This window comes from Meles meles, chromosome 4 (assembly GCF_922984935.1).
Source record: "Meles meles chromosome 4, mMelMel3.1 paternal haplotype, whole genome shotgun sequence".
Lineage (NCBI taxonomy): Eukaryota > Metazoa > Chordata > Mammalia > Carnivora > Mustelidae > Meles > Meles meles.
The window spans coordinates 42,321,632-42,337,794 of NC_060069.1; the positions used below are offsets into that span (position 1 = coordinate 42,321,632).

General features: G+C 47.7%; 1 protein-coding gene across 2 annotated transcripts in view; it reads right to left on the reverse strand.

Annotated features, from left to right (window-relative positions):
- The window catches only part of HEG1 (heart development protein with EGF like domains 1), a 90,417-nt gene that overhangs the window by 46,040 nt on the left and 28,214 nt on the right, over positions 1-16,163 (reverse strand). For both annotated transcript variants that reach the window (XM_046002315.1, XM_046002316.1), the window contains exons 2-6: positions 15,566-15,853; positions 13,387-13,683; positions 6,156-6,509; positions 4,650-4,997; positions 209-478 (exon numbers count right to left, since the gene is read on the reverse strand). In XM_046002315.1, the coding sequence (XP_045858271.1) occupies positions 209-478; positions 4,650-4,997; positions 6,156-6,509; positions 13,387-13,683; positions 15,566-15,853 (1,557 nt within the window). The remainder of the gene's footprint in view (positions 1-208; positions 479-4,649; positions 4,998-6,155; positions 6,510-13,386; positions 13,684-15,565; positions 15,854-16,163) is intronic.

The following is a 16,163-nucleotide window of genomic DNA, read 5'->3' on the forward strand; positions in this document are numbered from 1 at the left end:
GGCCGGTCTCCTTTATTCCAGGCATCCTGGCAGACAACATCACACATGGCTGAGGCAAGTGGGGGGAAGTGGGAGAATCCAGAAAGTTCCCTTCAGACAGAGCTTCTAAGGTACTTTCTGGGTTGATCAAGCAAACTTGATCATTCTAGAACTGTAGGTACACTGACAGGTGAGCTGAAGGGATGTGGGCAGAGTTCCTGCTCCTCACCTCCCAGAGCTGGCGAGGCTGCCAGGGAACCTGAGACCAAGCGGGCGTCACCAGTCACGGTCACGTTCCCATGCTGGGTGGCGCTCTCGGTTTCTCTAGGCACTATCACAGAGTGCCCCACTTCCCCTGAAGTCGTGCTGGCGTTGGTGAGGGACCGCAGCGTGTGCTCTCCATTCCCAGTGAAAGTAGCTGAGGTGTGCGGGTGGTGAGCCTGGGAAGTCCTCTCCTCCACCTCAGAACTGCCTCCGGGCCCTGGACTGTCTTCAGTGGCTGCAAGGGGATTGAAAGGAGATGGCGGGTCAGCGCAGGACTGGAGCGGCAGCACCGTGTGGGAGTCCCAGGAGTGACCTGGGTTTTCCCGGGTCTTTCTTGAAGCCCCCACGTGAGAAACCACAATGTGGTGCTCCCTGCAAACCCGTCTCAGGACCAAAACCTCAAGAGGCACTGCAGATCAGCATACCCGTTCAGGCGACTGGGGACTGGTGGGAAGGTTTACTACTTCAGTGAACAGGACCGATACTGTATTTCTGCTCGGGGAGCTTATGTCAGGGAAACTGGTGGCGGCAGTGGGGATGGGGGATGCCCAGCAAAAGACTGACTGGCCCACGGGGGCTTTAGATTTTCTGATGAGGTCCAGGAGGGAGATCCCTCCCCCTATTACTCAGAAGGCTTTTTCCTCCTCGGAGGGCCTAAACTGACATGGCGCTTATCATTCTTCTAGAGCATTAGTTTTTTCCCTTAACTCATCAGTGAGAAATGCACGGTGGTTGGAGATTAAAGATGGGCTTATTTTCTGTTCTATGTTGTTTTTCTTTAATTTTAAAAAAATATTTATTTGTTTGAGAGAGAGGAGAGAACACACACACTGCACAGGTATGGGGCACCTGAGTGGCTCAGTGGGTTAAAGCCTCTGCCTTCGGCTCAGGTCATGATCCCAGGCTCCTGGGATCGAGCCCCACATTGGGCTCTCTGCTCGTTAGGGAGTCTGCTTCCCTTCCTCTCTCTCTGCCTGCCTCTCTGCCTACTTGTGATCTCTGTATATCAAATAAATAAAATCTTAAAAAAACAAACAAGCAAAAAACCAAGAGCACAGGTACAAGCAGGTGGCGGGGGGAGTGGCAGTGGGGAGGGAGAGAGAGAATCTCCAGCAGACTTCCCGCTGAGCCCAGAGCCCCATGTAGGGCTCAATCTCACAACCCTTAGGATCACGACCTGAAACCCAAAACCAAGAGTCAGACACTTAACTGATCACGACCTGAAACCCAAAACCAAGAGTCAGACGCTTAACTGACTGAGCCACCCAGGTGCCCCAAGTTTTCTTTCTTTTTTTTTTTAAGATTTTATTTATTTATTTGACAGACAGATCACAAGCAGGCAGAGAGGCAGACAGAGAGAGAGGAGGAAGCAGGCTCCCTGCTGAGCAGAGAACCTGATGCGGGGCTCGATCCCAGGACCCTGGGATCATGACCTGAACCGAAGGCGGAGGTTTTAACCCACTGAGCCACTCAGGCACCCCAGTTTTGTTTTCTTAATGCATTTATTTTCTTGGTGAGAATGGGACAGGTGATGTGTGAATAAATATCCTTTTCCTCCTTTCTTGCGTGTATTATGCTACAAGCTTGAAGACTCATATATTAGACTATCAAACAAACTCTTCTCAGAAATTATGGAAATGAGGTCCAACTCTTCCTAGCTTAAATACTGCATAATCTGGTTCTATGAGAAAACAAGTTCTTTCCCCAGTTCTTATTCCTATTCCCAGACCAGATTAGCTCTTTTTTTTTTAGTTTGTTTATTTAAGTAATCTCTACACCCAACATGGGGCTCAAACTCATGAACGACCCCGAGATCAAGAGTCATATGTTCTATCGACTGAGCCAGCCTGGTGCCCCCAGACTAGCTCTTAAAACCTCATGGAAAACATAGGTAAGCTTCATGTTAGGGAAGCTCTCTTTATGGTAGGTTTGCATTAAATGGCAGGAATGAGTGTGGGGACAGGGATACACAGCAAGTGCTGAGACAGCCAGGAAGCAGGGAGAGATGTGACCTGACCAAGCTGAAGGGCTTAGGAGACCCATGGGAAGTCCGCCAGGAGAGGCTTGAGGGTTGAGTGTATCTGAGTACAAGTTCCCTGGGCAGAGGGGACAAGGTCCAGGCTGGGGAGATTACAAGACTCTTAGATGGAATTTAGGCAAACAACCCCATCAGGCTTACAGAGTTAAGAAAGCAGAGAGTCGTGGCCTGAAACCGGGGGCTGCCTCCAAGCCCAGAAAAAGGAACAGACCAAGAATTCTGAAAGGCTGGATGGCAGAAGAAGTCTGCTTTGACTGATTCAAAGCAAACAAGATAAAGCGTTAGGTGAACTGACGGTGAGCTGGTTTCGGGAATGAGGCTATTCCTTATCTGAACCCTAAGACCTGCTCACCCCGAGATCACCTTTCCCACACAAACCCACTGAGTACACACTATGGAGTGAAGGGTAATGGTACTCAGAAGATGCACACAGGAAAGGGCATGGTACCTAAGCTCCCGGTTTGAGAAGGAGAAAACTCTGAGCCCCATGTTGTGAGGGTGGAAAATGAACTCTTTTGTCCAGGAGACAGAGCTTGCACTTTCCACGTGCATACGTGAAAAAACACAAACATTCCCCACCCATACATGTAGTACTCTTTCATAATAAGCATATGCTTTTCCATCATCGGTATCAATAAATGCTAATTTTCCCCATCAATTAGGACATTCATATGGGGGAAATGGAGCCCCCATTATCTGTGGCAAAGAGGTACAGATTTAAGGGGCTTAAATTTACTTAATTTAAATTTACTTAAATGGTAAATTGCTGCATTTTTGCTTCAGTCAGCACACACTTCACCTTGACAAGGTGACTGAGAATTGTTGGTAAAATTACCCAAAAACATTATTAAAAAGGACCATCAAAGAAAGAGTGTTCTCAAATTGATAAATTGGACTTCATCAAAATTAAAAACCTTTGTGCTGCAAAAAATGATATTGTCAAAAAGTAAAAAGAAACCCCACAGAATGGGAGAAAACATCTGTAAATGGAGTATCTGATAGAGGACTAGGAATACCGGGTCCAGACACTATAGAAAGAAACTCCTATCCGAGTAGACTTTCCCCAAAGTGAAAAGACCCTCAATGTCATTAGCTAGAACATGCAAATCCAAACCGCTTGGGATGCCACTTCACATCCAGGAGGACGGCCATCGTCACAACAGGTGATCTGCAGTAAGTGCTGGGGGAGGGCCCTGAGGAACTAGAACGCACGTTGCTGGTGGCAAGACGAAATGGTGCGGTCACTTTAGAACGCAGTCTGACAATTCCACAAAGGTTAAATACAGAGCTACCCTATAACCCAGCCATTCCGAGAGAAAGTAAAACATGTCCATATGAAAACTTGTACCAGAATGTTCACGGTGGCATTATTCATAATGGACAAAGGTTGGAAAGCCCCACACGTGCGATCACTGATGAAAGGATGAACTCAGTGTGGCAAATCAGCCATACAAAGGAAGGAAGTACTAACACAGGCAACAACAGGGATGAACCTTGAAAATGGTATGCAGAGCGAAAATCACAAAAGGCCATGGGTTGTAGGATTTCATTCACATACTGTCTAGAACAGGGACACCTGGGTGGCTCAGTTGGTTAAGCATCTGTTCGGCTCAGGTCATGATCCTGGGGTCCTCGGATCGAGCCCTGTGCCAGGCTCCCTGCTCAGTGGGGAGCCTGCTTCTCCCTCTCCCCCTGCCTGCTGCTCTGCCTACTTATACTCTCTATCTATTTCTGTCAAATAATAAATAAATCTTAAAAAACAACAACAAAAAAAAACCCCCAACAACTGTCTAGAATAGGCAAATTCGCAGAGACAGAAAATAAGTTAGTGGTTGTCAGAAGCCGGGAGGAGGAGAGCACAGGGAGCGAGTGCTGATGAGCGCTGGGTTTCTTTCTGGGGCGGTGGAAGCATTCTGGAATTAGCGGTGCTGGCTGCACGACTCTGCAAATACACCAAAAGCCACTGAAATGTACAGTTTGGGCAAACTGCACAGAATGTGAATTCTATCTCCATCAAGCTATTTAAACAAGGGGGAGGGAGAGCTGCTCTTGAGGAATGTCCAGGCCTGGGGTGAACAACAGTGCCCGAGAACAGTGCCCAAAAACTCACCGAGAAGGTGAGATTTTGACCTTCCAGAAGCTGTGTAATTAAGGCAGGCCTGGGGGCGTGGGGTGGGCCGTGTGTGGTCTGTGTGTGGGAGGGGCCGGTGGCAAGATTAGCTCCTGGGAGATGAACCAGAAAAAAAGTGGGGTTATACAGCTGGGAGAACGGCCTGGGAATGATGACAGCAGAAGGGCCTCTGGAGCAGCTCCGTGACCGGCCCCTCCGCCCCCCGGGGGGGTGCAGTCCTGTGAAGGGGACACTCACTTGAGCGTTCACCACGCGGAGCTGAGGAATCCAGGCTCTCTGAGGAGGACGAGGACAACGACTCGGTGGCCGGTGCAGCGTAGCTCCTCTGGCCCGGCGCTCTGTCACTTCCTCTAGACTCGGGGGCAGAGGCTGCGAAGTGGGTCAAAACTGAGGCGTTCACAACTTCGGGATAGGAAGTAGAGCTTCCTGTCACATCTGCAGATGTCTTGCTGTCGGTCAGGAACCAGCGCGCCGTGCTGTCTCTGCTTCTGCCCGACGGGACGGGCCTGGATGCGGCCTCGGTCCGAGACATGGGGCTTCCCAGCTCTGCCTCCGAGCTGCTGGCAAGCTGGTCTCCTCCCAAGGCTGGAAGGGGTCAGGGAAACAAAGGCCATGACACAGATGGGAAAGAGATTCCCCAACAACCTAGACGTGCGTCCTCCCTAAGCAAAGATCCCCTTCGCGAGGACCTTGTAGACTATATATTATTCGGGTGACCTGACAGGCATTTTCCCAGTCTAGATAATTATTTCAAACCTTTTCAGTGTCAATAAGATAGCAATACTAAAAATAAGCGCTAGTGAAGAAGGGAGCTTTTAAAGAGAATGTGCTAAGTAGCGGAGTAACTTGCAGGCTTGGGTGTTTTCTTGTCTTTCCCCCAAAGGGGTCAAAGGACAGAGGGTGTTACGTCCAACATACATGATGTGCTACATAAAGGGCTTGCTCAGAGGCATTCTTCTCAAGCCATTCCACTAGTAATTCTTTCTTTTTTTTCCACTAGTAATTCTAATTTTCAAGTAGAGCAAACAAAAAATAAACTAGAGGGTGCATACTGAAACGATGAATTTGAAGGACTGTACTTCTATCTGCACGTGTTATTCGGAAGAACAACCTGTGCATAAGCTGACTCCAGCTAGTCTGAAAGAACAGGCCCGCTCTCACTGAGGACAATCCCACAGGTGGTAAGAAGCCATCCACAGGGCCAGCTCCGAGGATGATCTCTCGACTCTGCTCGGATCAAGCGACAGGACCGCGCCCTCACTTCTTCAACCCTCTGAGCCTGTTTCCTCGCCTATAGAAAAGCAGGGGGCATGATGCCTGTCTGACGGACTTCACAATGTTCTCATAAGGATGAAAATAAAAATGTGATAATGTGCTATACCAGACAGAAGAGATGGCATTAGCTGAGAACACACTCCCTTTTATTTATTTATTTTTGAGATGGCAAATGGTCATGAAGCCATCTCTCAAGACAACCCAACAGTTTTTTATTTATTTATTTTTTTTAAGATTTTATTTATTCATTTGACAGACAGATCACAAGTAGGCAGAGAGGCAGGCAGAGAGAGAGAGGGGGAAGAAGGCTCCCTGTTGAGCAGAAAGCCCAATGCGGGGCTTGATCCCAGGACCCCGGGATCATGACCCGAGCCAAAGGCAGAGGCTTTAACCCACTGAGCCACCCAGGTGCCCCTCAACAGTTTTTTAAAATGTCCATAAGAGATCAAGTGAAGATTAAATACTTACTTGGGGAATCATTTTGCCAGAATCCCACGGAGACCTGGGAAGATGCAAGGCCAAATCCATTTTCTGTGGATGGCTCGATGAATTCCCCATTTCCTGGATTCCTGATTATTTCCCTATTTCTTTGCAATCCTGCCTCAAAGGGTGAAGAATGGGCCGATACTGAAGTCCTGGCAATTTCGGAGTCCTTGGGGAAATTCTCGGTCTCATTTAGGGGCTGCAGGCTGACGGTTAAAGACGGGAGCATCCCGGGGACACCAGTGGGGAGCATGGTGGCGATACGCTTGCTCGCTCTCTGACTCGCCAAGGCACTTGGGAGAATAGTGGAGTTGTTGAGCTCCTCTGTGCTTCCGGAAGCTAAAATGGAAGAAAATACGCTTTAACACTACTCCAGGGTTTAAGAAAATCAGGGATGTATCTAGATACAAATAATGCTTAATACCTTTTGTTGCATAAATCTAGATAATGTGGACCTAAATATAGATAAACACATCTGACGCTCTCTCTTCACGGGCTCTGATTCTCACAGAGCTAAGCGAGGAAGTGGTGAGGTCCTTCACTTAGCACACTGGAAAGCTTTGGCTCTAGCTGAAAGGAAGATGGGAGAAAGCCTCTAGACATTCTTTGCCTTGGTTTTTATAGAGGAAGGAAAAAACTTCTACTCTGGAATTCCAGCTTAGAGATTATACAGGGAGAGGCCATTTTGATAAGGTATAGGTTTTTGTTTTGCTTCATTTTAGCCATGTGATCCTTTTGTTCAAATGCTGTTGTAGATTAAAACCCAAATATATAAATGAATAAAAGTAAGGCAGTTCCAGAAGCCCTGTCCCCAGACCATCCGTGGAGAGGCCAGGGCTCTGCAGACCACAGTGGGAATAATATTAGCCTAGAGCAGTAATTCCGGGCCTTGTCCGCATCAAGGGTTCTCTATATTTCCCAACTCACGGCCACGTAAACCTGAGGTTTTGAAAGACTATTAACTGAACTGCATTTAAGAAGTAACAGAGCAGGGGCTCATGGGTGGCTCAGTGGGTTAAGCCTCTGCCTTCAGCTCAGGTCATGATCTCAGGGTCCTTGAATCGAGTCCCGCAACAGGCTCTTTGCTCAGCAGGGAGCCTGCTTCCCCCTCTCTCTCTACCTGCCTCTGCGTACTTGTGATCTCTCTCTCTGTCAAATAAATAAATAAAATCTTAAAAAAAAAAAAAAAAGAAGTAACAGAGCTTCGAGTCAGCAAGATATACTCAATGTCACCACACTGATTTGATTTAATTCCATCCAAAAGTGAACAGGTCCCATAATTATAGTCAGCCTCATGAGGCTTTGGAGACCGGCTCTCAAGCTTACATACCACGCCAGTGGGCCCCTGGGAGATCAAGGACTCCAGGGTGGGAACACTTCTTTTTTTTTTTTTTTAAAGATTTTATTTTATTATTTATTTGTCAGAGAGGGAGAGAGCAAGCACAGGCAGACAGCGTGGCAGGCAGAGGCAGAGGGAGAAGCAGGCTCCCTGCCGAGCAAGGAGCCCAGTGTGGGACTCGATCCCAGGATGCTGGGATCATGACCTGAGCCAAAGGCCGCCACTTAACCAACTGAGCCACCCAGGCGACCCGTGAGAACACTTTTTTGATGAAAAGGATGGCAGACACCGGTATTAATTCTCAAGAGCCTCAAAAATAGGTCATTTTGGTCAAAATATGCACTGTTCCACAGAAGTAAAGTGGCTTGCTAATGGCTCCTTTCCACAAAGAACTTTCCAAAGGACACCCTGAAAACTGGCCTCCAGAGGGGACCCTGACGTCCTCATTCTAAACAGGAATAAACTGCAGGAAAGCGTGGTGAGTGGGAAGAAACATGGCCGGCAAGATCCAAAGGCAAGAAAAAACACTTTTCTTTTTAAGCCAAAAGTAATAAAAGTACTTTATACCTTTATAATGAAAAGTTTCAAGCTGTTATTTACAACCCAGAAAGGGAAGAATTAAGTTCTCATTATAACTGGTCCCTTAAAGGGGCACCTGGGTGGCTCAGTCGGTAGAGTGTCTGACTCTTGGTTTTGGTTCAGGTCCTGATCTCAGGGTCGTGAGACTGAGCCCCGCATCAGGCTCCGTGCTCAGTACAGAGTCTGCTTGAGATTCTCTCCCCTTTCCTCTCCCTCTCCCTCGGTTCCTCCCCTGCTTGCACTCTCTCTCTAAAATGCATAAATAAAATCTTAAAAAAATGGTTCCTTGAAGACCAGTCCTATGTGTAGCTGTGACCAAAAGCACAAATAAAAATTAAATATAATTAGAGAGAGGGGGAGCACAGGAAACACAAAGTTTCCTCTGACTCTTGTACAAACCACAGAACCAGTTACGCCTAGAACACAGCCTGCGGCTCTGCTCACTGGGCCTTAAGGAAAGCAAATCGAAGACGGGAGCAATCCACACAGCTAGTGATTGAAACAAACAAACAAAAAAAATAGACTGGACCCCAAAATAGAGTCCTAGCCTACTTGAACACACCCTTACTTAAAAGCAAAACCAAACAAATAAAAATCCATTAGTATTAAAAAAAAAGGAACGCATAATATAGACATGCCCCAAAGCCTCACTAGCCACTTAGCTTCTCAGGCCTCACGTCATTAGAGCCATCGTCTGACCCTGCCAAGTTACAAGCTCTTCAGTTGCGGGGTGCTCTTTCAAACCACTGCTATTCCTGGCCAACTGCAGGGTTTCATCTATTCACTGCACAGTGGCGGTTAACTTGGACTCAGCCTGAGTACCTGTACAGCAAATCAATGGCCACAGACACACAGTTACGGAAGTCACAAACACTGAAGACCACAAAAGGACAATGGTTATGCTGTCCCTGACCAAGGCTCCGTGGAACACTGCTTCATCATCTCACCGCCGTTATTAAAAGCTGCCATTTACCGATCAGTTCGATGTGCCGGTGTCTTACATACACCCTTCTACACTGTGCTAAGTAAGTACTTGATAGACATAGTCCCACTGAATTCTCACAGTGAAGTTATGAGTCCTGTACTGAGTACTTCTATACAAGTGGCGCCTCTTCCCAGAAAGAGAGAACAGTTAGTCAAACTCATCGAGAGTCACCCCTTACACTAGTCTCTGTGCTGAATACATCTAGGGGGAAATTTACCATGTTTCTAATCAATGGGCCAGCAATATTGGTTATTTAATAACCACCGTCCATTGCTCATTTCTACCCCTGAAGCACCCATTCAAAATTGGGAAGCTTGTTCTCTAGAGTCAAGAGTCTGTTTCTTGGTTTGTCTCTCTCTCTCTTTTTTATATCAATGATTTTTTTTTTTAAAGATCCATGAGCCACGTTCCCTAATCTTTAGAACAGGAGGTATAAAGAATGCCCCACACATCTGATGAAAGTGTATGGGTCACACCCCAACCCCACCACAAAATGCTGGAACCTCAGGCGTGCAGCGAATGCTCAACGTTGGCTTGACAGCTGTCCAGGACCTGACCAAGACCCAGCTGAAGCAGCTGATGGTTGAGAAAGATATGCTACATCTACAATCTCCTGAGTTATTTATGCTCTCTTCCTTTACAAAGTGAAATCACCACAAAGCAATTTACCTGGACCGCACTGGCTCAGCCACCCACAGACTTTCATGAGTTGAGATCCATTATTATACCCTGAACTCCTACTGAGAATCTATATAAAATACTGCCTTTTAAAGATCGTTAGCACAATTTCCTCAAAACAGCAATCGGCAGCATTTTCTATTAGGATTCTCAACACTCCTTACATGAACAGTCGTCTTAGCATTCATGGCCCCCAACACACGCCTGCCTATGGATGAAATTGTCTGCTTACTTTATCTGACAATGGTCTCGTGCCCCACCCAGTTTCCCTTTGTGCCCTGGTTTCCAGGAAGCTCAAGGCTAAATTTAGTGTTCAACTGTAGCCATTCTCACACAATTCAACATATACATATCTCTTTCTGCCTTCCAAAGAGAACTTTTCCTGTTAGTTGCATTACTTATTTTCCCCCCAGTGATCCAATAGCACATGGTCCTTGCAGAACATGTGGAAAGTACAGAAAGATATAAAGCAGCAAGAAAAATAATTTCAAATGACTCCTGATCTCTATTTATTTATTTATTTATTTATTTTTCCTGATCTCTTTTTAAAAATCTGATTTAGCAGTCTGGACCTATATCTGCTTTAAAGCATACATTCCTGGCATATCACTTATTTTGGGGAGCAGAGAACGCCTGGCTGGCCAGGCTGCAGATGAGGCTGTGCTGAATCTCTGTTTCTTTATAGCAGATCGAGGAGGGACAGGAGCACAAAATACCAAGGCCGGGTGTGTTGGGAGTAACAGAGGCTGGAGCTAGGAAGGATCTTTACGATCATGGGGTCTAATCCCTTCATGTTTCTCCTAGAGAGCCCCATCCTCTCTGGACCAGGCTCCCGGCGGCTGTGTGAAAGCTTACTTTGAAGAGAGCACAACTCATGGGACTGCTCTAAGTGCCAGAACTTTCTCTGGGTCACATTTACGGGTGGATGGAGTTGCCAAGTGTCAACAGGCACACCTCCCCCCTCCCACCCGCCACGCTCCCCCTCCGCTTCCCTTGTACAGAGTGCCAGCCAGGTGAGGCGCCTCCAGGTCTGCCTCGGGCAAGTCCCGCTGGCTCTCAGAGCTCACGCCCGCTTGCCCCTCTATCCCGCTGTCAGGCTCAGGCCGAGATAGTAAGCTCCCGGGATGTAGATTTAAGGGCTGGTAGGAGGTATACCAGAGCTCTGGTTCACAGGTGAGCCGTTACTAACCCCACAGAGCTGTGTTTCCCATATGGCTTCAAGTCTCTCCAGGGAGTGGGGAGGCTGGGAGGCTAGACCCAGATGGGTCATTTAACATTCCCTCATTTAGCAGCACCTAAAGCGTGATGTAGCATCTAGTTTTTGAAAGAGGTGGCCCTCGAGATAGCACAGAATACCCAGGTTAGTAAAAAGGAAGAGAAATGCTCAGTGAAAGACTCAAGGAGTAGGAACGATATGGCAGAACTCTTCAAAAACTAAAGGTGTAGGGCGCCTGGGTGGCTCAGTGGGTTGGGCCACTGCCTTCGGCTCAGGTCATGATCTCAGGGTCCTGGGATCAAGTCCCGCATCGAGCTCTCTGCTCAGCGGGGAGCCTGCTTCCCTCTCTCTCTCTCTCTCTGCCTGCCTCTCTGCCTACTTGTGACCTCTGTCTGTCAAATAAATAAATAAAAAATCTAAAAAAAACCCCAAAAACTAAAGGTGTAAAGTTCTTTTTTTCTTTTTTTTTAAGATTTTATTTTAAGTAGTCTCTATACCCAATGTGGGGCTCGAACTTACAACCCTGAGATCAAGAGTTACATGGTCCACTGACTCTGTCAGTCACCCCTGCAAGTATAAGGTTCTAAAATGACAAATGCTCAAGGAACTTGAGGGCCAACTAATTTTTTTAATGTTGAAAAATCTAGATGATGACAGAGCCAAGTCCAGGAAAATTAGAAACATAGGCTGATTTTCAAAATATAAACCACATTAGTGGGTTGTTTTAAAATATAAATATTAAATGGCCTTGACCAGAATCAAAGTGTAGCTTCCTAGAAAACACTTCCTTTCTACCATTTAGTAAAGTTGGTTGTAAATCACTGAACCGCAGACCTTTGAAGCTAGAAACAGGCTCATAGCTTTTATCCAATCTAACCAATGTTTAAGAATAATCTTAAAAGGAATCTCCTAAAGACATGAATCATAAATTATATACATATGCAGTCAGCAGAAACTCTATGTAGTATATAAAGGAGAAACAGCCTGCTTTAGGTATTCCGTAAAGGATATCCAGGTTCAGTATTTGCTTTGGTGACATAAACCCAAACCCCTAGTCTTTCAAAGTATCTCTAAATCCTGACCTATGAAAATTTAGAAATGGCAATTTCAGAAGCAACCTAATCTCTGTTTCCAAGACGATTTCCAGCCCTCTCTGTCCTGCTTCCTCAGGCATGTGGATAAAAACACATGCAGCATACACGGATTCTGAACAAAACCTCAGAGAAGGGAAAAGACAGGCAGAGTTTCCAGCATTCTCTTTAGCCTGACGCTGGAGGAGCCTTGTGATACTGGGGCACATGCTAATCCCCATTACTTACCAACCATACAGTGGTCTGAGATGGCAGGGAACCTAAGAGAGTGATAGACACAGCCTGGGAGAGGATCACAGTGCCTCTGGGGAGACGGATGCTGGATACCCTGGTGTGACAGGGTGGACGGCACATAGGCTCAGAGGGCTGAGAACAGGCTTGCTGGAAGGGAATACCTGCGCGGGTGGGGGCGGGGAGGGGGGAGGGGGAGGGGGAGGGGGGGGTGGGGAGTGGAGCTTAACTGATGACTAGTAGCTGAAGAGGAGAGAGGCCTCCCCTGCCGGCTGTCTTGCAAACACGGGCACTTTATTTTTGTTTTTATTTATTTATTTATTTTTAAAAAGATTTTTATTTATTTGACAGACAGAGATCACAAGCAGGCAGAGAGGGAGGTAGAAAGGGTTGGGGGGGGGGGAGCAGGCTCCCTGCTGAGCAGAAAGCCAGATGTGGGGCTCCATCCCAGGACCCTGAGATCATGACCTGAGCCGAAGGCGGAGGCTTTAACCTACTGAGCCACCCAGGCGCCCCTATTTTTTTTTTTTAATGATATCCAGAAAAATATCTATCTATGTTATCTTTGTACTTTTTTTTAAATGATACCCAGAAAAATGTCTATCTGTTATCTTTGCACTTTGGTTTTTTTTTTTTAAAGATACCCAGAAAAATGTCTATGTTATCTTTGCCATTGCAAGAAGCGATTTTGCAATGATGAAGAAACACAAATCTATCTCCTAATCAAATGACACAACACTCACCATTTCACTCACCCCAAAGCGTGGCCTCTTGTGCAAGGAGACACACTGACAACTCTTAGTATATGTGGGGAGAGGGGGACAAGCAGGGGATGGTGGACACAAAGGGCCTAGAGCAGCCATTAGACCCACTCTAATGTTCCTCCTTATGCAGTTAAAGAAAACATATTTTAAAGATGGACTTCAGGACAAAGATACATTGTACAGATGGTACTTCTGCCCCCAAATACTTTGCATTTGTCCCTAATGCCTTTTCCCCTCAGCCCCTGTGACAGGGATGTTACTAGGGAGCTGTGTGCATCTACTACTTCTATTCTGGATGACATCCGTGTGGGAGGCTGGGATAGGAGCACTCACCTGAGGAGGGCTCTGAGGGAGAGGAGGAAGCCAGCGTCCTGGATAAAGGCAGCCAGGAAAGCGCCGGGCCTGAGGTGTTTCTCTTCCCTAAGACCGTGATCTCTTCTCCCATCTCCAGAGCAGGAGGAGGGGACTGGCCTAAAACCCAAGTGGTAGCCACTTGGCTGTGCATGGTCACTTCTTCCGGAAGCCCCTTTCCTCTCACCAGGGAACCCCGGGATGTTGCGTTCTCCGTGTGGGAAGGGTCAGCTCTTCCTTCGGACCCCGAGCTGGATGGCAAGTGAAGTGTTCCCAGAGCTGAAAGCAGAGAGTAACAATTACAATTCCATCAGCCAGACCTCCGAACATCTGAGTAATGGGCAGTGGGCTCACCTCTGACCTCTGTGAGGAGAAATGAGGAGCAATTATTCATTCGACGACAAATTCACTCCTGAAGGAAAGACCGCAAACCAAGACAAAGCCCGTGTTCAGATCTCACCAACAAAGATAGCATTTTTAGTGGTCATTTATAAAAGGGGCACAATGAAGCTAAGTGTCAGACGATATGGAATCAGAGATCCCGATTCTGATCCCCATGACTCGTCACTCACATTCCACAAAGCTGGTCTCAGAACTGACTTAAAGTCAACGTAAACAAAATTTCCAATATCTGCATGACCAGCACCCTCAGGTGGCACCCTGGGCAGTTTTAAGCTCTACATCAGTCACTCATGAATGGAACATAAAATACTGTCCTTTGCACTCCTTATAGCATGGAGTTCCCCACTCAACCTCCTGGAACTAGCTCGGGAAACCATGGGGTCATCTTTGATAGCTTCACCCTCTACTTTTAGGCTGTCACCAAGTCATATCAATTTTCCTTTGTGAAGAGTCTTTACCAATCCCTTTCTCTCCGCCCCTGAGACCACCAGGCCATGGATCTTGGCACCCGGATCTGCCTGGGTGGTCCCCTGACTCCAGGTTCCCTCTGCCCCATCTCCCACCCCAGACGTCTTCTACCTGCCTGCCAGCCGACTTGTCCCCAGATTTGCTGTGATCATGTCACTGCCCTATTCAAAAACCTTCGGTGACTCTTCCTACCACACCAAATCTAATTGGCCTGGTCTTCAAAGTCCTTTGTGACTGCCCCTAACCCCCACCACACAGCTGTGCTCTCCTCCATGTGGGACCGACCCCCTCCCATAGGAAGCCACTGGCCAGCCAGCCTCACAAAGAGACCCAGCTTCTGGGGCGCCTGGGTGGCTCAGTGGATTAAGCCGCTGCCTTCGGCTCAGGTCATGATCTCGGGATCCTGGGATCGAGCCCCGCATCGGGCTCTCTGCTCCGCGGGGGGCCTGCTTCCTCCTCTCTCTCTGCCTGCCTCTCTGCCTACTTGTGATCTTCTCTCTGTCAAATAAATAAATAAAATCTTTAAAAAAAAAAAAAAAAAAAAGAGACCCAGCTTCTCTTCTTTCCTCACGTGGTGTGTGCACCCCACTCCTCAGCTACTCCTTCTACCTTGCTCAGAAGCACAGAGAGCCTCAAATCCCAACCATAAAACCTATGAGCTGTTTGACCTAGACACCTCAGATTACTTAACTTCCCTGCCTTCAGTTTCCAAATTCCTCAAATGAAGATAATGTGACCTCACTGGCTTGCCGTGAGAACTGAAGGAACAGATGTGTGGGTGTGCAGTAGGTACCCAGTTGGTGCCACTTTTCTTTGTCTTCCCTTCCCCAGGCAAATCTTGCACATCCAGCCCCAGCCCCTTCTTGAAACCTTTCGTGACAAGGTGCCAACCCGCTGAGCTGTGCAGATTGAAGCAGGAACTACCGTTGGAGCCACGTGCACACAGACGCAGCTGTGTGGCCCACCGGACCAGACCTGACACCTCCCTTGGAGACTGCGGTGTGTGGCACGGTCACCGGTGTCACTGGGATTCAGTCTGGCCATAGAATGTCAACTCCACGGGACTGCTCAGGCCTCCAGGCAAAATCTGCACCCTCACGCGGACTATGCTGCGAACTCACTTAATCACAGCGAGCCACAGAGGGCGCCTGAGCTGCACCGCCCAGGACCCACAGCCCGGGACCCTTGGATGGGCACCGGGCTCAGGCAGGGGAAGAGGGAGATGCAGAAACTTCGTTTTCCAGGAGGGGACATACCTGCAGGAAACAGGCCATCACTGGCACAAACTCACCTCTGGCGAGGCTCTGGGAAGTCAGAGCTGTTGCTGTGTCAGCCCCAGTGGGGGAAGTGGTAAAATTTGTCCTCCAGGAAGAGTTGTTTCTTCCTCTAGCATCTGCTGCTTCGGTCTGTGGAGTGAAGTTTTCTGGAGCATCTGAAGAAGTATGGTTCTCTGTGGGGATCCGAGTCCTCACAGCCTCCTTGGAGACCACTGTGGAAAAGTCCATTTGGTTCTGATCAAAGGTGATGTTTTCTATGTGGGATTCAGTGTTACTTTCTGTCCAACTGCTCCTTTCAGCGGCTGAAACAATAAGAAAATGGATCAGTGAGAACTCGCTGGTTTCTGAAAAAGAAGGAAACCTTCAGAAAAGCCATGAGCAGATGTATCGGTGAGGAAGTGGATGCAGATCGAATCATTTCACCTTTCTTTTTTCCTCCTTGGGAACTGTTCTGACAGTCCAGTGGGAGAAATTATGAAGCAACAACACCGGGTAGAATTGAATTTTACAGGAAGTGGAATAAATGATGGAAACCACTAGAAGAAGACCAGTGTGGGGCTCAGGGGGGAGCAGCTCAGGGGGCTGGGCCGGCTCAGGAAGGGGTGTGGGGGG